The 23,304-nt window shown below is 35.2% G+C and overlaps 1 protein-coding gene across 3 annotated transcripts; it reads left to right on the top strand.

Annotated features, from left to right (window-relative positions):
• The first annotated feature begins 11,788 nt into the window (after nucleotides 1–11,788).
• On the top strand, nucleotides 11,789–21,783 carry LOC133788956 (uncharacterized). Of its 3 annotated transcripts, XR_009873422.1 has the most exons (9): nucleotides 11,789–12,094; nucleotides 12,194–12,289; nucleotides 13,803–13,843; nucleotides 13,937–14,054; nucleotides 14,483–14,563; nucleotides 14,764–14,833; nucleotides 15,063–15,150; nucleotides 20,962–20,994; nucleotides 21,497–21,783. XR_009873422.1 is itself a non-coding variant. In XM_062226642.1 (6 exons), the coding sequence occupies exons 1-6, from the start codon at nucleotides 11,897–11,899 to the stop codon at nucleotides 14,818–14,820; spliced, it is 591 nt and encodes a 196-aa protein (XP_062082626.1). In that variant the 5' UTR covers nucleotides 11,790–11,896; the 3' UTR covers nucleotides 14,821–15,050. The 3 variants fall into 3 exon arrangements, 1 of the variants encoding a protein (XP_062082626.1); XR_009873421.1 differs by lacking the exon at nucleotides 20,962–20,994; XM_062226642.1 differs by lacking the exons at nucleotides 15,063–15,150; nucleotides 20,962–20,994; nucleotides 21,497–21,783 and having other exon boundaries at nucleotides 11,790–12,094; nucleotides 14,764–15,050.
• Nucleotides 21,784–23,304: the final 1,521 nt, after the last annotated feature.

The raw sequence follows: 23,304 nt of genomic DNA, 5'->3' as shown, positions 1-23,304 counted from the left end.
AATCTGCTGACAGGTTAAGCATCTAGCCACATAGTCCACCACGTCCCTCTTCATGCCTGACCACCAATACAAAACCTTCAAATCATGGTACATCTTCGTAGAACCTGGGTGCAAAGAGTAGGGAGTGGTATGAGACTCGTCCAGAATCTCTCGCCGAATGTCTGGATCAATCGGAACACAAATCCGTCCTTTGTACTTCAACAAACCCATCTCAGAAATAGAGAAGTCCTTACCTGCTCCAGTTAGGACATTCTCTCTACGTTCAACTAACTGGGGGTCCCTTCCCTGTGCTTCCTTAATCCTCTCAAGGAGCGTTGACTGGAGAGTAATGTTGGCTAACCTACCAACCACTAACTCTATACCTGCTCTGGCCATCTCTCCGGCTAGTCTATCAGATATCTGCCTCGAACTGTACAACTGTCCTGGGCCCCTCCGGCTCAATGCATCAGCTACTACATTAGCCTTCCCAGGATGGTATAGGATATCACAATCGTAATCCTTTACCAACTCTAGCCACCGTCTCTGGCGCATATTCAAGTCCTTCTGGGTAAAGAAATACTTTAGACTTTTGTGATCAGTGTATATCTCGCACATCTCTCCATACAGATAGTGCCTCCAAACCTTAAGTGCAAATACCACTGCAGCTAACTCCAGGTCATGAGTGGGATATCTCTGCTCATACTCCTTTAATTGCCTTGATGCATACGCTATCACTTTCCCTGCCTGCATCAACACACATCCTAGACCCTGTCTAGAAGCGTCACAGTAGACCACAAACTTCTCATCATCTGTTGGCAGGATCAGCACTGGTGCAGTGATCAGCCGCCGTTTCAACTCTTTAAAGCTGTTCTCACATCGGTCTGTCCACACATACTTGGTCTTCTTCCTTGTCAATTCTGTCAATGGAGTAGCAATTCTGGAGAACCCCTCTACAAACCGCCGGTAGTAACCTGCTAGTCCAAGGAAACTTCTAACTTCAGGAACACTGCTGGGTCTAGGCCAATCTCTTACTGCTTCCGTCTTGCTTGGGTCGACCAGTAACCCATCCTTACTGATAATATGGCCCAGAAATGAAACTTGCGATAACCAGAACTCGCATTTGCTAAACTTAGCATATAACTTATGCTCTCTTAATCGCTGCAACACCAGGCGCAGATGATGCTCATGCTCTGTCTCTGACAGGGAGTATACTAGGATATCATCAATAAATACAATCACAAACTTATCCAGATAGTCCTTGAAAATTCTGTTCATCAAATCCATAAATGCCGCTGGGGCATTGGTTAATCCAAAGGACATAACCAGGAATTCATAATGCCCATACCGTGTCCGAAAAGCAGTCTTTGGTACGTCCTCTTCTTTGATCCTCAACTGATAGTAGCCTGATCAGAGATCAATCTTCGAAAACACTGTACTCCCTTGAAGCTGATCAAATAAATCGTCGATCCTAGGCAATGGATACTTGTTCTTGATGGTCATCTTGTTCAACTCCCTGTAGTCAATGCACATCCGGAGCGATCCATCCTTTTTCTTAACAAATAGTACTGGAGCACCCCATGGCGAGAAACTCGGTCTGACAAACCCCAAATCCAGTAGTTCCTGCAACTGAATCTTCAATTCCTTTAATTCTGCTGGAGCCATTCTGTAGGGTGCCTTGGATACTGGCTCTGCTCCCGAAGCCAACTCTATGACGAACTCAATCTCCCGCTGTGGCGGCAATCCTGGCAGATCTGCTGGAAACAAGTCTGGAAACTCACAGACCACTCTGGTTTCATTCGGTCCCACTGCCGTCACCTTGGAGGAGTCTACAATACTCGTTAGGAATCCTATGCAACCCTCCTGCATCAGGTCTCTAGCCTTTAGTGCTGAGATCATAGGCACCCTAGGTCCATTCACCGCTCCCACAAACACAAAGGGTGCCTCGCCTTCTGGTTCAAAGGTCACCATTCGTCGCTTACAGTCAATGGTTGCTCCATACCGCGTTAACCAATCCATTCCTAGTATAATATCAAAGTCGTCCATATCTAGTTCAACCAGGTCAACAAACAATTCTCTACCTGGTAATGCTCTAACCCACCTCCTAGAGACTACCAGTTCTCCTGTAGGCAATAAAGTCTGAAAACCCCTAGCATACAAAATACTAGGTCTACAAAGCTGATCAATCACCCTAGCATAAACAAATGAGTGCGTAGCACCAGAATCAATCAATGCAGTAAACAAGGATCCAGCACTAAAAATCTGACCTGTGACCACTGAGGGACTGGCCTCTGCCTCAGTCTGAGTCAAAGTGAAAACCCTAGCAGGAGCGAGGCTATCTCCCTGCCTCGGCTCCTCCTTCTTGGCCTGCGGGCAGTCTTTCTTCAAGTGGCTGGTGCTCCCGCAAACAAAACATGCCCTGGTCCGGCACTCGCCCTGATGCCGACGCCTGCATCGATGACACATCAGAAAGTTCCTCCAGCTGTCATTTCCGCCCTGGCGGCCACCCATCGAACGGCGAACCCTCCTGTCAGAACCATACGGAGCAAACGAATCTGGTGCTCTCCTCTTCTGCTCACTGGGGCCGCTACCCCGACTAGGCCCAGAAGAAGAAGGCACTGCCCTCCTGGTATCGCGCCTAGCAGCGCTATCCTTCCAGATCTGATCCTCAGCCCTCTCGGCAGTGATGGCCTTGTCTACCACTTGCGCATAAGTAGTCTCTGGGGCCAGTGCAATACTCACATCACGGGCGATCATTACGTTCAATCCCCGTATAAACATGTCCCTTCTGGCCGCATCAGTCGGCACTAGCTCTGGCGCAAACTTTGCCAATCTGTCAAATACCAGGGTGTACTCGGTGACGGATAACCTGCTCTGAGTCAGGTTGATAAACTCATCAGCTTTCGCGGCTCGAACTGCCACGTTGTAGTACTTCTCGTTAAAAATGCTCTTGAACTCTTCCCAAGTCATAGCTGCAGTATCCCTTCGCTGCCTTACCACATCCCACCATATTCTTGCATCATTTCTAAGCATATAACTGGCACAATCAACCCTATCCTTTCCTTCAACCCTCATGAAGTCCAAGATTACAGAAATCGTACTCATCCACTGCTCAGCCTGCAGTGGGTCTGCTCCGCCCTCAAAGGTAGGAGGTTGATGTTTCCTGAATCTTTCATACAGAGGTTCCAACCAGTTCTCAGTCACAGGTTGAACCGGAGCTGGTGCTACACTCGGCTGTAGTGGTATCCCAGTGGCTGGTGGAGGAGCTGGTTGCCTCAACTGACTAAGCTCTTCCTCTGTTTTCTTTAATCTAGCCTCCATCTCAGCTAAAATCTGCTGCCAGTTCTGAGGAGCAGGTGGAGGGTCCTGCCCCTGGTTGTCATCCTTGGCCTGAATGCCGCGGAGTCTCGATGATTGGCGAGGCATTACAACTAAATGCCTGTAATCAGTGACACCGCTCATCAGGCATGATAACAATGTCCAATTTCCACCTCTCAATCTCAACAACAACCACAATCAACAATCCAACATAACATATAGATATCGTACGGCACACAACGGGCCTTGCCCTGGCATCATGCATATGTCATTTCACTCATCATGCTCATAATAACCTAAGCAGGCACACAAGGCATTCAAGCACATATTCAGATATATTAATCAACCATACCAATCAACCCTAAGTCGAGCTTTTCAATGAGAGCGTGCGTACATGTTCGGTCAATCTCCAGAACCAATAAACCTTGGCTCGCTCTGATACCAAGTTGTAACGCCATACTACCTTAGAGCCGTTACTAAGTGAGTTTAAAACAGAAATTGTGCTTTTGACTGACTCTACATGGTTTCTAAAACCAAAAGTGTGAATAAACCAGAATCTAGGGATGTACTCTTTGAAAATGTTTAGTTTCATTGAAAACGTTAAGTGTCAAACATCTGGGATCCCAAAAATAAGGTTTACAAAATATTTACAACTCAAAAATAGATTTACACCAGGTGAACTTTCAAAAGAATGAGTTAACACAGCCATATACAAAATGCTCCCAACCAAAGCAGTCGGGCAGGGCGAACATGTACGCGTCGCCCCCACGCTCTCCCTACTCATGGCCAGTTGACTGACTCTTTGATTTTACCTGCAACACGGAGCACCCGTGAGCCGAAGCCCAGCAAGAAAACCCAAATAGTACATAACATATGAAAATAATATAGTTGACATAATCCACTGATAAATAGGAAAACCATCACACTAAACAAGCACGGCCATGCCGCCCCAGAGGCCTTACCAAAGCCTGGGGTATCGGTCCTCACCGTCAGGATAACTCGTGTATCCCTTGGGTCCCACCCTGGCTATAAGCACCACATGTGCTGAGTGTTACTCCCGGCCCCAAGGCCGTACCCGGCCTTTGCCGCTCTCGACCTTAGCCGTTCATTTCATTATAATTGCACGCATAATACATTTCGAAATATCATTCAAACATATAATAATTCATTCAAGGTCATACATTTGCAAGTAAACACAATCTAGGGCCATGCCCTGCAATAACACTGTGGGCCCATGCCCTATCCCGGGTGTTACAGTTTTCTTACCCTTAAATTCGATAGCCTTGATCACCTGACTCCTTGAGCACGATCCTACTCGAGCCCTAGCGCTTACCTAAGCAAATTCCACAAGTCAAAGTCATTACCAAACCTCAAGTTCAAAACCTAGCCTCGGGACCAATCCCGAGCCCCCGGGAAGTCCTAGATCCCCAAAACAAAGTGGCGGAATCGAGCCCCGAACCCTAGGTCAAAATCCTTTTACAAAAGCCCAAAAATCCCCTCTGTGAACAGTGCAGCGCTACAGCGCTCTAAAGAGGGCGCTGTGGCGCTACAAGCAGAACCACCCACCAGAAACAGGGGCTAGCGCTACAGCGCTCCCTAACTAGCGCTGTAGCGCTAGTTGCAGCCAGACCAAACCCAAAAATCGCATCTTGCGATTTCCTTCTACCATTTCAACCCCAAACTTGCCCAAACCTTTTCCAAACCCAAAAACAAACATAACCACACCTTACACTCATCCCAAGCATCCCAAGAACTCAAACCCCAAGCTCAAGCAATCCAAAACTCAAGATCTATCATAATGAACCCAAAAACCAGAAATTCACTCAAACAACAAAGATAAGGTCATAGAAATCATACCGTGGATGGAAATTCGACCTTGGGTTGAACCCTAGACATCCTTAGCTTGCACCTTCACAACCTTGACCTGATTTCCCCAAAAATCCCATCCATTTAGCTCAAAAACACAGTTCAAACAAGTAAAGCCCTAAAACTGAAATCCCCAAGAACTTACCTCAAATTTCTGATGTGATCTTGCTAATCCCTTGCCAATCCTCAAGTCTAGCTTAGGATCCTTGATGCTCAGCCTACCCTAGCTCTCCACTGAGCTTAACTCCAAGAAAAATGAAGGAAAATGGTTGGGAGAGCCACAAACCGTTCTTTGGAACAAACACCCTTCAACTTTTCTCTTTTTTCCTTTTTTTCTTCCTTCTTTCTTTCTTTTCAGCCTATAACTTCTTTTCTACAAAATCCACTAAGTATAAAGCCCCCCTTTAATTCATCTCTTATAAGCCTAAAGACCAAAATGCCCTCCCTTAATAATTCTAAACCTTTATGCCCATGTAGGGACATTTTAGTCATATAACCCAAATTCCCACTAATTCCTCAAGTGTTCCTAATAATTCCCGCTCGCTATCCAATACCAGATTAATTGCCAAATATACATTCCTCATCATCAAGATTAACCTCAAAATATTTTCCAAATTCTCAATTAAACTCCCCAGGCTTAACCCAAGCCGGGTATAGATTCCTGCTTTGACTTTTCCGCTAACCCGCTCACTCTAGGATCGTCTCGAGTCACAGATCACAGATATCAACACAGTCATGCCCAAAATGGCCAAATTACAAATATGCTCAATCAGGTCTACATGCATACTAATTCTCATAGTCATGCATCACAAATAATCAAATAGTCATATAACGTGCATTAAACTCATTAAAGTCACACACAGAATCCCATTATGCCCTCCAGGCACACTACTCCAGGCCCTTAAGCCTCAATAGTGAATTTGGGGTCGTTACCGTTGATAAGATAAGTAAACATACCGTTATTATCTATTCTAGACATATCATATAGTTGACCATAGGTCAATTCAATCTCAATTCTGAGTGGTTAGTATTCTAACTGATTGTATTATTTGAGTTCTTTGACTTGTTCATTACCAGCTTACCCTACGGACTAGCCCATACTTACATCTTGGGAACTCGGTAGTATAATTGAGTGGGAGTGTTAATCATAGATATGAACATCTATAGCTTCTGATGAAGAAGTGAAATGATGGTTTCCTTTTAGTTTGGTTCAAGGTGTTAAATGATAGAGATCTCATTTCAGTAATTAAATTAGTTTACTGAAATATCATTTACAAGGAACTAAGTGTTTTAAGGATAGAATACAATGAGGGGTAAAATGGTATTTTAGTCCTGTCTCATTGTAGACCGTCTATAGAGGATTGAGTGACAATTATGGTTGTAACAATGGATAATTAATAGCGTATCTATATTTGTTATAGAGCGTTCTATGAATTTAAGAGTGCAATTCCAAGTCTATAGTGGAGTCACGAGGAATTAATAAGTTAGTAAATTTATTTGTTAGATTTATGATAACTTATTGGAGCTTGATTTCATAGGCCCATGGTCCCCATTGTACCTTGGATAAAATCATCTAGATAGTCTCAATTAATTGATTTAATTATCAATTAGAATTATCAAAGTTGACCAGGTCAATTTTGGATAGTTTCACAGAGTTGTGTAATTTTGAGAAGAAAAGAGAAATTATGGCAGATTTATTAATTAAGATAAATTGGTATCTAAATTAATGAATAAGTTTAAATCAATGTTCAAATTATAAATAATTAATTTGATAAAGGATTTAAATAATTATTTAATTAATTAAATCAATAGAAAATAATACAGGCCTTGATCTTAAGTCCAATGGGCTTATAATCAAATGAGAAATTTCACGGGCCTATAGCCCATGATAATTTCGACCTAGGGCTTCAAAATGACTGTTATTTTATTGATTTTTTTAATTAAATTAAATGGCCTAATTCAGTCTATAAAAGGAGTGCTTAGAGAGAAGCCATCAGTTAAGATTTTTGAGAAGTTTGATAAGTCACAAGTCAGATTTTCTGATAGTTTTAGATTCTTTCTAAACACAAGTCCTTTTGTAAGCCTCTTTGTTATTTTCTCTTCTTCTTTCTATATCTATCTCATGTGTTGAGAATTGCCCACACTAGTCTAGGTGGTTCTAAGGATACATTGGAAGATTGTGAAGAAAATAGAAGATCGGTTTAGTTTCTTGATAATACTCTGCGATAGAGAGGATACAAGAGTTAGAAAAACTGAAGGAATGACTCTTTAATTCCGCTGCGTATACTGTAAGTATTCTATTCTTTGTTTCTCTTTGAATTCAATTTTAGAAACATGTTTTAGGCTATCTCGTATTAATTTGTTTAATATTAGATATACATGAAAATAAATAAAGATCCTGTATAAGCTTTTCCAACACACGAGTCTCTGGTATTAAGGGGATTGGAAGCTTGCTAAGGCAATCTCCAATGGAGTTTTCTCAGGGAGCGTTTATATTGCTCTGAGTACAAGGCTCTCTTTCTCTAAAAATTCCAAACCCTTTATAAGGAGACTCCCAGCCCTATGTATAGAGGATGGGGTCATTAATGCTAATTATCTGTAATTAATACATATTCTCCCTGTTATTGGGGTATTAATACCACTTTAATGCATTGGGCTGCATTAACTAGAGACCACAACCCAAGCGATAAATGCGGGGCCCACTGCAGAAAGTTACCTACTTTATGGGGAACATGCCCCTGGTATTGTCAGTGCATGGCACGCGTATTCCCTTGTCAGGCGGCGTAGTGGGAGTGCGAATTGTCGAGTCGTACAATTGACAACAATATGGATGGATCACAAAAAATGTTGTTAGACAATCCTCTGACACTACAAACCTGCACTAGTTGACACCTGGCTAGCCTTCTAGGTCTCGAGGACAAGATCCTTGACCTGAAAGGCAACTGCTTGTAAAGAGTTCGAGGACTACTAACTAGTCCTCGGGGCATGGCCTCAGAGAGACGTCCACGCCCTATATCCGAGGGACGCGACCTTTGGTCAAGACATCTACCCTCCGAGGACTGACTTCGTGGCGTGACCTCACTTGAAAAGGCATGCCTCTTCAGCACATGCCCTACTTGCACCAATTTCGGATTTCCACATGTCCTTTGGTGAAAACACAGACAACATACGATTCTTAGAAAAAATAACTAAAAAGCAATTTGAAAGCAACTCACTAGACCAATAAAAAAACTAAAAAAATAACAAAAATAATATATATATCTAGACCAACAAAAAAAAACTAAAAAATAACAAAAATAATATATATATATCATAACAACTAAACATCAACAAAAAAACTTAAAAATAACGTGAAAACAATACAAAAAGACAAAACTGTAAAAATGTAAAAATTTAATTGAAAACGTAAAATTGGAAGAAAAAAAATATTTAACCGTAAAAATTTAATTTTTTAACAAAAATTAATATTTTATGTAAAAATCTCTATTTATTAACCAAGAGATTGAATTATTTCCTTTCATAGCAAGGAATTTCCATAAGTTCTTTTCGTGAACCTTTTTTGTTGTGTAAATCCATAAAATTTGTAGTATATTATCATTAGTCGGTTACGATCTTGTTCGATTTTAGCATTAGAAAACTTTTTGAGAAAAAAATATTTTAATTAAATTACATGTTACCTTTGCTTTTTTAATAATAATAATAATAATAATAAAAGGAAAGTGATTATATGAAGCAAAATGTACTTCTGTAATTTTTTTTTATTTACGACAAATTAATAAAGAATTTTGTATTGATATTTTTAGCTAAAAGAAATTTGGATATTTCTAGGCCTTGCACGGACCAGATAATTCCATGTAACTGTACTCAATTTCTCTTTCTTAACTTCAAATTTTTAGTACTTTTAGAATTTTCAGTCCTCTTTCCTTCTCTTTCTCATAATGTAAAGCATTAATGATTGATATTTCTAAATAGAGAAACTCTGAGAAGAAAGAAGAAGAAAGTGACGAGTATAATAATAATAGTGGGATACAAACAAACCTTTCCCTTACCGACTAGATTTTTTCCTTGTCCTTATCTCATCCCCGCTAGATTTTTTCTTGTCCAGTCTTCAAACGGCTATCTATTAAAAAAAAGAGGACAATGCTGTTTGTCCCCACTTATACATGAGAGTGGCTGTTTATGATTTTTAATTTTGGAGGGAGCTCAACTAATATTTTATTAAAAATAATTAGTCTATTTTTAAAATAGTTTATATTTTTGGGAATTTTTATAGTATGAGTTTGAAAAAGAGCCCATTTGGTGGAGTTTTGTATTTCTGATCTGTAAATAATTTTTAGTGTGATTTTTTTTGTGACGGTGTATATTGTAGTTATTTAGAGCATTCTGCAAATTTTTAGAAAATTTCGAATAATTTACAGTATCAAAGATTAGGTTCAAACAAGTTGTTGTATGCTTACTAATTTTTTTATGGGCATAGAAAACAATATGTTTGAACTTTATTTTTTGCACTTTAAATTATTCAGAATTTTCTGAAAGTTTACAATATACTCTAAATAACTACAATATACATGATTATAAAAAAAATCACGCTGAAAATTGTTCATAGGTCGGGAACATAAAAGAACCCCACCAGTGATTCTCTTTTTCTAGCCCCTACCATAGAAACACCCTATACTTTTTTTGTCAGTGTATTTTGTCTCATTACTTGTTTAGACCCTATGTTTTGAAAAATACTTTTTTGGACTATGTATTAATTGTCCAAATAGACACCTGAAATCGATTTCAATGAAGAAAACAAATTGAATATAAAAGCACAATTAGGCATAATGATTGTGTTTTTTTTTTCTAAGTTGTTAGTTTGGTGAATTATTTGTGATTTAGTTCAAAAGACTTTGGCTAAAATTAAGTTTAGGGATCTGTTTGAACCATTATACAAACACACATGATCTAAAAAATAATTTGTTAAAACACATGGTCTAAGAAAATATAAACTCTTTTTAATTTATATAATAAATTGATTAAAAAAATTAATAAAGGTTTAAGCCCCCTAGAGCACTTCCAATGAGTACTCTACTCTATTATTCAAAATACCTCACAAAAATCCTACTTTTTTTATTTTACCTCAAACTTTTACATTACACTATATATCTGATTTTCTATATTTTTTCTTAACATCATTTAAATATTATATTTTAAAATATTATTTATTTATTTAAATATAAAAAAAAGGGAGAAAGGGGGAAAGAGAGAGACCAAAAAGTAAAGTACAAAAAAAATAATTAAAAATGTATAAAGAATGCTTTAACTTGCCATGTGAAGAAATACTGCAGCATAATTAAATTGTAGAGTTATTATACATCTTCCAATCGAGCATTAGTGATGATTCTTCAAAATTTTGAGGGGAGATGTATAATACATCACCCATTGGAACTTCTCTTAGTGACAGGCTTTGTGTTTGTTCGGTCATAATTTGGCAAGGACTAAGACCACTTCTCTGGTGTTCTACTTTAATTTTTAAAATATCTCCAAAAAATACACATTTTTCTATTTTACCTCTAAATTTATATTTTATCATACATCAAATTCTCTATGTCATTTAAATATTACACTTTCAAACATTTTTTATTCATTTCAAATATTTTTTATAACTATCAATAATATTTTTATATATTTTAATATTATAATATTGGGTTGAAGGATGAATAATGTACATTAGATACAACTTTGTACTATAGCTGTATCTAAAAATATTTGTAAAATACATCATCCAATATATACTCATTTTTCTTAGTTTGAACTATTTTTTGCATATTTTGAAAATATAATTCACCGGATGGGATGTGAGTGCTCTAAGTAGTACTTTCTTACACTAGGGCCTAGGCCATTGAGTTATTTTCATTTTTTTTTTGTGAAAAGGTCTTGAAACATTTAAAGCAAATTATAACTGCGACCAATTGTGAAATTTATGATTATAATCATGAATATGATCTTGAACATAATTTATGTAGAGAGTTATACCAAATTATGTACTCTCAATAGTTAAAAGTTGCATTGACAATCGTCTGTGTTAATTAAGAATATATATATAAAAAAAGAAATTAGGTTTCAAATTTAAGAATATCATTATTTGAAAATATAAAAAGAGACTTCGACCAAATTTTGAAGTTAAAAAATGAGTGAAGATGTCGAGTTATGAAACTTTTAAATCAGATTACTCTTTAATTATGAAAAAAATTAACTGTCATCAAATTAGATTACTCTTTAATTATGTCACTTGAAAACTTTTCGATGGAAAAATATATATTATTGGGTTTGTTTGATACACAATTATAATTTATTAACACACTTTCTATATAATTACAACTTTAATATAAAAAATATATTTAGCATAATTAAATTAATTATGTTTTATCATTTTGTTGCTTGTTGTAATATAAGTGAGATTATACTATTTTTTTTATCAATAATTTATTTTTTAACCCTTAATTAATACCAATATTACGAAATAAAACAAGTCCCATTATTCTTGTATTGATTTTGAAAAACAAAAAAAACTTTAAGACACGTCCTCCCATATCATCCCCAACAACTATTCATCTTATGCCACGTCACTATGGAACACATTGGAAGAAAGCGGGATTCCATTGGAAATTGATGGAGCAAGAAAACGATTGAGCAAAATTTGGGGTTTAGTTAGTTAAGAGAGGGGCGGGAAATTTATTATTTTCTCGGGAAAATGGCGACCACCACAGCTGCCACCGAAGAAGAAGAAGCTTCCGTTCCCAGATTATCTTCCGAAACCGTACTAAGAAGGGGGCCCGATTATTTCTTGGTGGTCTGGAGGTGCTTTAGCGTAGTGACTGCTCTCGTTGCCATTCTCTGCATTGTCGTCAATGTTTTCTCCGCCATAAGATCATTCAGGAACGGATCTGATGTACTTTCTCTCTCTTTCTTTATATATCATTTCGTATATTAATATCTGTATGTTCACTTATTGATCTTTCTGATTGTTTTGTGATGAGGTGAATCACAGGTTTTCGATGGAATATTTCGGTGTTACGCTGTTCTGATTGCTGCTTTGGTCGTTCTAGCGGAGACGGAATTGGAATTCATCATGAAATTTTGGCAGGTTCGTCATGGAAAAATTTCTGATTAGTAATTTAAATTTCTTCTTTAAGATTTTGTTTTTGGTATCATTGATCTTGATTTTCATTCAAACAAGTTTTGTCATTTGAAGTTATTCAATACAGAATCTTTCAATTGTTGGAACTAATTCCCTTCGAAATTAACTGCGTAATTATCATACAGTTAAAATCTCTAACAGCTTAGCTAAGAAAAACATTAACTGTAAGAAGATATTATCATAGAGCTCTCTCTATGTAGCTCTCGATAAGCTGAGCTAATACATAATTATTTAATTGTAACTAATTCTGACAAGAAACTAACCCAGTTAATTATAGCATAACACGTGCACAAAAGACAAAATAGACTAAATTAAGTATGTCTTAACACATATGGTGTAATCCATTGAATTGAAGTGGCATTGTTACGAGAATATTAGACTATTATGTCCTACATGGAATAAGTGCAAGAATATTTAATTATTAATATGAATATGTGTAACTCCACTAATCACCAATTAGTTTTTAGATGGAGCCTCATCATTCTTATCATGGTCACCGATTCAAAGAGTGGGTTAAGTTGCACGAGATCTGCATAGTGCGAAAATACACTTGAGATCCAAAAAAATAAGCGAGCTGAAAAAATAAATCACTTGTGATTAGGTGATTCAAGATTGATGAGCGAAAAATCGTCACCATCTTGAAGGGGATATTAGACTATTGTGTCCTACATGAAATAAGTGTAAGAATATTGAATCATTAATAAGAACATGTTTAACTCCATTAATTACCAATTGGATTTTAGATGGAGCTCTATAATTCTTGTGGGAGAATCACAAAACAAAGTTATCAATTCAGTCCATGCCCAACATAAGAAATTTATACTGAAAGAATGAGAGTCGGGGTTAAATCACTTTTTCCTCTTTTTGGTATTTCTTTACAGAATTTTGCCTAAAGAGTTTACTTAGGGACATTTTTGTTTTCATTTAGGGATTTTAGCATGACAGCTCCTGAGTTATACGTGGTTTAGCAAATTAGTCACTGAACTATATGTAATTGTACATGGTTTAGCAAATTAGTCCTAAGCAGTAGCAAATAAGTTACTAATATGTGATTTCTAACTAATTTTTTACGAAAAAGATTGCATGACATTGCCAAAGTGAAAAAATGGAGATATTGAGTTCATCATTTTGTTTACGACGTCACTTTGCTAATGCATGGCACTTTACTTAATTATTTTTTAATTTTTTATTTAGAAAAATGAAATGATGGAAATCTTTGCCAATGTAAAAGGTAAAAAATTTCCAAGTTAAAAATGTTCCAAGCAAACTATTTGAACTTTTTTATGATTGTTTAGGCCTTATCTAACTCCAAACTGATATAAACAGTTTGCCTAGGGACATTTTAGTTTTTTTTATATGATCGTTAAGGCTCCAAACTGATATAAATCTTTGAACTATAGCTCTCAATAATCCCAGGCCTCAATCCATCTAATTCCATCTTCCAATTACCCTTTTTCAGGTCTTGGAGTACTGGGTTGGTAGAGGCATGCTGCAGATCTTGTATGTCTTTAAAGAAATTTCTAATATATTAATTGATTGAAGATGATGATAGAATTTGGTTGACTCACTAAACTAATCGATTGTTCTCTCCAGTGTTGCAGTGATGACAAGGGCTTTTCCTGACTATTATAGTGAGAAAAGGAACCTTGTTTTCCTTCAGAGCTTAGCAAGCTACATGCTTCTTGCTTGTGGTATAGTTTATGTTATTTCGGTAAGCAAAACTGAGATGCATCCTATTCCTATATTAAGTCAATAAAGATGTATATATATGCTATGCGGCATTACAGTTTTTATAGGGCTGACATCTTATCGAAATTGGCTTTTTTATATGTTGGGTCGATGTGTCAACAAAACTTGTTCTACCCGAACTGTTAATGTTTATAGTGTTGTATGGCACTTCACTTCATAGTTAAGTAGTTTAAATTCAGCTAACTTGCTGAACTGCTCTTGATATACTGAATTTTTGCACGGCTGTGTAAATATAACTGGTTGAAGAATCTGATTGAAAATTATTATGTTGTCTCTTTAAATGATTGTTTTCTTATTACTTTTGCAAATATCTTGATTAATTAAGCTTTCATATTTATTATTTGTGGCTGGATTCTATCTCGCTCACTTGTTTTCTTATTAAATATTAAGGGACTCCTATGCCTTGGCTTCCTCAAACGTGCTCGCCAGAAGAAAAAAATTACAAGGGATCAGGCAGTAAGAGATCTGGAGGTAAATACTCATGTCTAAAGTCGTGTGCAATGTGTAGTTTTGTCAAGACAGAGTGTTCTTTACTTATCAAGCTTGCTTGAATTGAAGCTTTTAGTAATACAGGAATTTGAGGCAGTTTTCTTGTTCTCAATCATTATATGTGAGATTTTCGGTTCTTCTTTTAGTTTTGTACTGATCTGCATGTGTTTTCGAAACTTCAGGAATTGGAGAGACGAAGGGAGGAACTTGAAGAATTGCTTATCGCGGAAAGAGGATGAGACAATTTAATTTGTAAGAGAGGCTAAAACAAAATCTGTATTGTTCTGTTAAGTTTTCTGTTCTGTTTTTTCCGACACTTGGTGTGAATGAGCCTGTTTCTCTGTAAATAATTTGTATAGCGAATTTGAAATTTCGTGGCAAAAAAATTAAAATTGGACTGGAACAGTAGAGCTTGTAAGTGATGAATTTATTGTATTTAAAAAATGGGGTCACTGATGAATTTATTTTCCTTTTTCTGTAGAAAAGAAAGAATGGTACTCGTACTGGATAACATGGTATGACTATGAGATAGTAATAACTGGATTGGTCCCATGAATCGTGACATTTAGGTAAGTTGGATTTTATTAAAAATATATAAGAGAAAATTAGAATAATGAATGAGTTCAACAATAAATTATGAAAAAATAAGTTATTTTGCTTTTTTTTTTTGTTATTGAAATATATGAAGATGGGGATTACAGAGGATAAAATCATCTCAAGTTTTTCAATAGAATTAAGTTGGCTATACTAGAGAAATTAATTATATTATTGGGTTAATTTTTTTCAATATTTTCTCTGAATTCATTACAAATTTACAGGATAAAAATTATTTGATTCAATCCTACTTTTATATATGATTTTAATATAATTTCATTTATGATTCTTGTTATGTTTGTTTAGGTATAATTAGTATTAGTGTTGTGTTTGTACTTTTTTTGTGAATGAAATTCTGTATTTTAATATTTACCAAGTGATTAAGATGTTTTGACAAAATCTGATCTAACAACTAAGCTAGTTGTTTGAACAGATTATTACAAAAATAAAAAATGAGAATAAAAAAAATCAACACTAAAGCTTTTTTTACGTTGTTCGAAAAACCTAGTTCACAGGGTCACGGGTCACACTTAGAGATAAAAATGATTAGTAAAGTATCACAAGTACAAAATCATAATTGACATATATATATATATTTATGGGAATATACTCATTTGATACCCTATGTTTTTGCAAAATATTATTTTGGTACCCTCTATTTTCAATAATGCTCATATGATACCCTGTATTTTAAAATCGTACATATTTGGTATCCTAAACTCAGATTTGATAGATAAAATTTTGTCAATTTAATCAAACTGCTGTCAATTATGTAAGTTACAAATTTAAATTTAATTACATAATTACATATAATTGAGGGTATATTTGTAAATATTATGTGCTATGTGCTCGAGAACACATTATTATGTGGATATATGTGATATTTGGCATGAGTGGATCCTTTTGGGTGACTTTAGCGGAAAAGTCACAATGAGGATAAATACCCGGCTTGGGCTGAACCTAGGAGTATTTTGGGAATTTCAATATTTTGGGATAGTTGGTAGAATAATTGTACTTGATGGATTAGTTGATTAATTTAGAGATTAGTGGTGTAATTGTGTTTTTTAGTCAAAAGACCAAAATTCCCTTGGGGTTAGTTTTGAGGTTAAGTAAAGGTGAGAGAAAAATGGTCTTTCGGCCAAGGAATTAGACAAAAAACTAGCTAAGTATTTTGGTCAGCCAACATTCACGTTTTCCTCTCATCCTACTTCTCATCTCTCTACAACTTAGTCAAGGCAACACACCCAAGTTGGAGATCCATTTCTTGGAGATTTGAAGAACCTTGGAAGGATTTGGGAAGCAAGGGAAGGACCTAGGAGCTGCCAAGATCATATTTCACTTGGGATTTTCGAAATTCAGAGGTAATTTCTGAAACTTTCTCATTAATGGTATTCTTGATGGTGTTTAGAGGATTTTGGGATTTTAGTTGAGTTGGTAAGTTTGGGTTGTTTTGAGGAGTTGAATAGGTATAGAATCATGTTAGGAGCCGACTTGAGGCACAAAAATTAAACTGAAATAATGGATTTATGCTTAGAATTTTTGGATTTTGAAGAAAAACTTAGCTTAGAACTTCAAGTATATGAAATGATGATTTTGATGTGTGTTTGGTGTTTTAATGGTATCTTGATATTGCCTATGGGTTGTACTAACTATATTGAGGTTTATTTTGGTGGAAAACTGCTAGAAATTCTGTTGGAGTCGACTTTTGGGACTGGTATTGCAAGGTAAAAATCGTAGGTTCGGAATTTGGGAAGAACACAATTCTGGGTTTGATTTTTAGGTTCCAGGGACCTAGCGTGACCGTGCTAGAGTCCCAAAATCCCAAAAAATTTAAATTGATTTGGGATTTCCAAGCACCCAGTGTGACCGCGCTCAGGCACCAGAAAGCCCGAATTTTCTGTGGGCGCAACCGTGCCAGGGGCAAGCGCGATCGCGCCAGGTGCCCCAAAATGTGGGTTTTCTGGTTTTTGGGAAATAGGCTCGATGTTTCTAGGATCTGATTTAGGAGCTCACTTGGGGGCTCGGGGGATATTTCCATTAAACCGTTGAATGGAATTGGAGGTTCTGAGAGCTAGGGTTTAATTTTGGAGCTCGCTATTGTTGGGAATTGTGCCCTTAAAGCAATTGTAGTTGACAATAGTTTTAATGAAATGAATCAATGAATTGAATTATTGTATAAATGTAGCTTATGTAATATATTATTGGTAATAATATTAAGTAAATATCAGAAAACTCCCAAGTTCATCTATGTGGTCTCAATCTCATATTGGTATGAGAGGATCGAGATTGAGATAATGAACTTAAATAATTTGCAGTAAAATAAAGTTATGAAATCTTTAGATTAATTACTGCTAGTACGGTCCACTAGTATTATGAATACATGTGACCTAGATCCGGGTTACTAGTGTAGTAGGACACTTTAGTGGAGGTACTTTGCATGCTGAGAGTATGTAGAACTGGACCAGATGTGATTTAATAAAGCACATCAACTGATGATCATATACAAACTGATCTTAATCCTGAAGTTACTATGAACTCCTATATATATCATTTGATCCTTTGATTCATGCGTTACAGTTTGTCAGAATGATCAGGCTAAGAACTATTGTTTTGGGGACTCAATGATGTATATGGCTGGGGACATAGATTAACAGATATGGAATCTATACATTCTTATAGATTGAATGATGGTTCCCTATTGGGTTGACTTTTGGAATTGAAAATGTTATTGACGTAAAATTCATAATCAGATTATGAATTAACCTTCACTAGTAAAGTCAACGGTACACTATGAATCAAGATATAATTAAAAGGGTAAAACGGTAATTTTATTCCCACTTAATTATGAATCATCAATAGAGGATTAATTAGTATGTAATGATTATATCAATAGACACTTTATAGTTACAATAAAGTACTCAGTAAATATATGTCTTTAGTTCTCAAGAGTACAGTCTCATATTTATAGTGGAATAATTACGAGATTAATATAAATGATTATTGAATCAAAGAGTTTTGGTTAATAATCTTTTATTTATTGGAGCTTGGAATTATTGGTTCATAGGTCCCCGGAGAGGCTCCATCAACACTATTCAAGTTAAGAGTTGATACAAGGGTCAAACTGTGAATGGGCTATTTGAGAGAATATTTATTCTTCGGGATAAATGTGCAATTATGTGATAATTGAAGTTGCACAATTTATTAATGCATTTGTGCAATTTTCGAAATTGTGTAGAAATAAAAGAAATTGATTTTAGTCAATTATTTTATTTAAGTGTGAAATGATAAATATGGATAGTCAAAATTAGTTTTTGATTATTATATTTATTTAATTAATAATAAGATGATAATTGAAATTCAAATTTTGAATTTTGAAATTTAAGTTACTATCTTTTATATGAAAAGATGATACCTTATTTGAATTTCTAATTATTAATTAATTAAAATAAAAAAGAATGAAAAAAACTAAAATCTCATTTTTTCAGGGAGAGTGCCACACGCATAAGGTTTCTTGGATTGCCCTATGCGTGTAGCACTACTGATGGTGATCAGTTATTGATTTTTATTTTATTTAATTAATTAATAAAACATTTTGAAAATGGAATGTAAGACTTTGTCTTTAATCATTATTATTATTATTATTATTATTATCATTAAAGATGATTATTATTTATTTATTTATTATTATTATTATGATAGTAATCTCTATATATTCTATATGATAGAAAATAGAAACAACAAGTTTTTACAGAGAAGAAAAACTATCATCTTTTTCACAAAAGAAAAACATTTCTCTCTAGCCTATAATCAAGAGTCCCATGTGTTGATATGTAACGACCAAACTATTCTAGACCTTGGACCATTAATAAATTACTATACATAAATACTAATCTTAAGAAAACGTACATACGAAATAACCATAACTTTATTTAAAACTGTAAAACAAAGGTTAACATAAAATTTAGAATAGGGTATGGGATCCCATTGTTTTAAAAATAAAATAAAACATGACTTAGATCTTAAAATTCATTACAACTCAGATGCGGAAAAATACATAGAAAATATGATTTGAAAGACTTAAACAACTTCATCCTCGAATTGTACGGGCAGTCCACCGATTTCATTATCCCTCAATACACATCCCCAAGCTGCCAAGAACCTTCCCACCGCCATAACTATTTTCCTGCACATATAAAACATAAAGGAATGAGCCTAATGCCCAGCAAAGAAAATCTACTACAAGTATGAAATATATACATACACATAAACTATAATCATATGACTATATAAATACAACATCTATTACAATGGCCATCATACTTCCTGGGACTTGCTAGCTAAGCAATCATATGCCCAATGAATATACTATTGAGACTTGTTATCTAAACAAGTTATATATTTGTTATCTAAACAAATTATGTGATTTTAATCTAAACAATTCATATACTAAAACAACTAAAAACATACTTATAACATAAACATATATAAAAAACATAATAGGATACAAATCTACCCTATTTTCCTTACAAAAAACCGGAATGTGAGAACAAGATCGGGACTTTGGAACACTCCAACAAGAACCTCAAGTTCAAGATCTTAGATGCCTTGAATGCTTCTATGACCGAACTACACCTCGAAGCCGAAATACACTATAAACCTTACTTCCCAAGTGTTTATTAAGCTTAAAATGATAAAGCTTATAACCCCAACCCAAGTGTTTAACACTCTAAAGTAAACCTAGCAGCTTTGTAGAGTCCAAGAACTTTACTTAGCTAGTTAGATAGTAGTAGTAATAGTAATAGCTAGTAATAGTTATAGTATTTTTATGACTGTGGATTTTGGTTCAAACTGGGATTTAGTTGGATACTCATAGTAACACTTGTAGATTTTCTAAGTTTAACCTATAGTCTAAGAATATTAATTATAACCTAAGGTTTGATTAATATGACTGATTATGAAGGTGATAATTATTATACTATAAGGTTTAGATAGACCCAATAAGATAGTAACACTTGTCATATGAAGGTTTAATGAGAAATTAAGTATTTTTGAGGAATAAGTTTATTAAGAGTAATATTTGAATATCCTAGAGTCTGCCAGCAGCTTTGAAATTGTTAAAGGACTTAGTCAAGGTTGTTTACTCAATTCAAATTAGGCTGAAAAAGTGTAATTACATGTATAATATTTCAGTGTATGCCGATATATCGCAGCTATAGGGGGCGATATATCGCCATACGGGGATACGAAAAATAGCTTCGCACGACCACCTCGACGAGCCTCGGGTATATCAGCCCAGGCGATATATCAGCTATGGTGCATGATTTTCAAACATTTTTGAAACCGAGCTCAATTTATTCCTTAACCTCTTGATAAGTCCAGCATCTTTCTAACTGAGTCTTCAGCCTCTGCTGAACGATTATTCAAATATTTTTCAATTAAAAAGCCATTATTTTATTCAAGTGAAATGAAGATCTTTTTATTCTTGAACTCTATAAATAGGACCTAATACCCAGCCAATTGCTCATTCATCAAGCTAAGTTCAGAGCCTACAAGCTGCTAGGAGTACTTTAAAGTGTTAAACACTTGGGTTAGGGTTATAAGCTTAATCATTATAAGTTTATCAAACACTTGGGAAGTAAGGTTTATAGTATATTTCGGTTCGAGGTTTAGTTCGGTCATAGAAGCATTCAAGGTATTCCAAATTCTAGATCATTTCTGCATTGTTTCTTTAAGTTCTTATAGTTTTTCTACTCAAATCCTAACTCGTATTCTCTATTCTTGGATAGGCACCTAAGATCTTGAACGTAATATTCTTGTTGGTAAGTATCATTTCGATGGTGTAGTTATTCTTTTCATCTCTATTCATTAGTATACTCACTTTTTGTTATGATATTTAGGAGTGTTCCAAAATCCCGACTTTGTTCTCATCATCCCGGTATATTGATAAGGAAAATAGGATAGTTTTATATGCTTATATGTTATGTTGATATGTTATGATAAGTTATGCTATAGTATGTTGTGTTATGTTTTCTTATGTTTCAAGGTTATGATTTACCCTACCTCAGATATTAGACAGGGGACGTAGATGGGTTATGATAAACCTACCATGTGAGCTAACCTACCTCAGATATTAGAAAGGGGACTTAGATGGTTTATCACATGTTTTAATGGCCATTAATAGTATAGTCTTATATGATGTATGTTTTATAGATATATGTTATATGTTTATAGTTTATAGTTATGTGTATGATATGTTTCATGCTTGTAGTAGATTTTCCTTGTTGGGCATTAAGCTCTCTCCTTTATGTTTTATATGTGCAGGAAAATAGATTGGCAGCGGAAAAGGTTCTTGGGAGCTTAGGGATGTGTATTGAGGCAGGATGGAATCAGTGGATTGAGCGTTCGATTCGAGGATGAAGTTGCTTCCTAATCATTTAAAAACTATGCTTTATATGTATTTTCCGCACTTAATTTTGTAACCCATTTATTTAAGTTATGTTATGTTTTTTTTTTATTTTCAAAACAATGGGATCCCATATCCTACTTTGAATTTTATGTAGTTTAACATTTTTTTACAAGTTTTAATGAAGTAATGTTTATTTCATATGTACATTTTCTTAAAGATTAGTGTCTATGTATAGTAGTCATTAATGGTCCAAAGTCTAGAGTAGTTGGGTCGTTACAAGCTTGTAGGCTCTGAACTCAGCTTGATGAATGAAGAAATGGCTAGGTACTAGGTCCTATTTATAGAGTTCAAGAATGAAAAGATATTCATTTAGCTTGAATAAAATAATAGCTTTTTAATTGAAAAACATTTGAATAATCGTTCATCAGAGGCTGAAGACTCGGTTAAAAAGATTATGGACTTATCAAGAGGTTAAGGATTAAAATGAGCTCGGTTTCAAAATTGTTCAAAAATCTTGCACCATAGCTGATATATCGCCTGGACTGATATACCCGAGGCTCGTCGAGGTGGTCATGCGAAGCTACGTGTTTTTCGTATCCCCATATGGCGATATATCGCCCCCTAGAGCTGCGATATATCGGCATACGCTGAAATATTATACATGTAATTACACTTTTTCAGCCTAATTTGAATTGAGTAAACAACATTGACTAAGTTCTTTAACGATTTCAAAGCTGGTGGCAGACCCTAGGATTTTAAAATATTGCTCTTAATAAACTTATTCCTAAAAAATACTTAATTTCTTATTAAACATACACATTACAAGTGTTAATATCTTATTGGGTCTATCTAAACCTTATGTATAATAATTATCATCTCCATAATCAGTCATATTAATCAAACCTTAGGTTATAATTAATATTCTTAAACTATAGGTTAAACTTATAAAATCTACAAGTATTGCTACGAGTGTCCAACTAAGTCCCGGCTTGAACCAAAATCCACAATAATAATCATACTATAACTACTACTAGCTATTACTATTACTACTACTATCTAACTAGCTAAGTAAAGTTCTTGGACTCTACATGATAATACTTTTGATTCACAAAATTGATTCTTGTTTTCTATGTGCCCACCCACATCTTGAGGTGTAGAGAACACTTGGAAGATCTAAGTGTGAGTACTCTAACGAGGATAGGAAGATCGAAATACATACAAAAAGATTCAAGGATTCTTGATAGGCTACAAGAGGTAAATAATTTCGTATTTTTTTTTACATATACATATTATATATTGATTATCATATTGCATATTAAAGGATCCTCATATAAAGTTATTTATATGATTTTTTTTTATGTATACAACACTACTATTACCGCAATTTCCACTGCGCACTAGGAACTGTTCCTAATAGCTATCAGACTTGGTCCCTAATAAGCGTACCATTTGTGTTATGTTTGGGGTTTCTGCGGGGCTCGGTAAAAGGATCTCACTCAAGGACGCTTAGTTATCTGCTAAGGACTCGAGGTAAGAAAAATGACATATGCACATAGAGTAGGCTGTTTGTTGTGCATATTAGCATTGTTTTATCTGTGGATGATCGATACAATCTATATTCGGCAATTGTGCAGAACGTGGGCCAATCGGTAGTCATACCGAACATGGGTCGTGAAGGCAAGGTCAAGTTGAGGGTGCGGTATTCACTCGCCTGGCATGGACC

Source organism: Humulus lupulus, chromosome 7 (assembly GCF_963169125.1).
Source record: "Humulus lupulus chromosome 7, drHumLupu1.1, whole genome shotgun sequence".
Taxonomy (NCBI): Eukaryota; Viridiplantae; Streptophyta; class Magnoliopsida; order Rosales; family Cannabaceae; genus Humulus; species Humulus lupulus.
This window is presented reverse-complemented; position numbering and strand designations above follow the sequence as displayed.

Bases quoted from the DNA above. Each gene is read 5' to 3' on its own strand.
- LOC133788956 (XM_062226642.1), top strand. From the start codon at position 11,897: ATGGCGACCACCACAGCTGCCACCGAAGAAGAAGAAGCTTCCGTTCCC. The intron at 12,095-12,193 runs GTACTTTCTCTC...GGTGAATCACAG, and splicing joins CATTCAGGAACGGATCTGAT to GTTTTCGATGGAATATTTCG. The intron at 13,844-13,936 runs GTATGTCTTTAA...TGTTCTCTCCAG, and splicing joins AGAGGCATGCTGCAGATCTT to TGTTGCAGTGATGACAAGGG.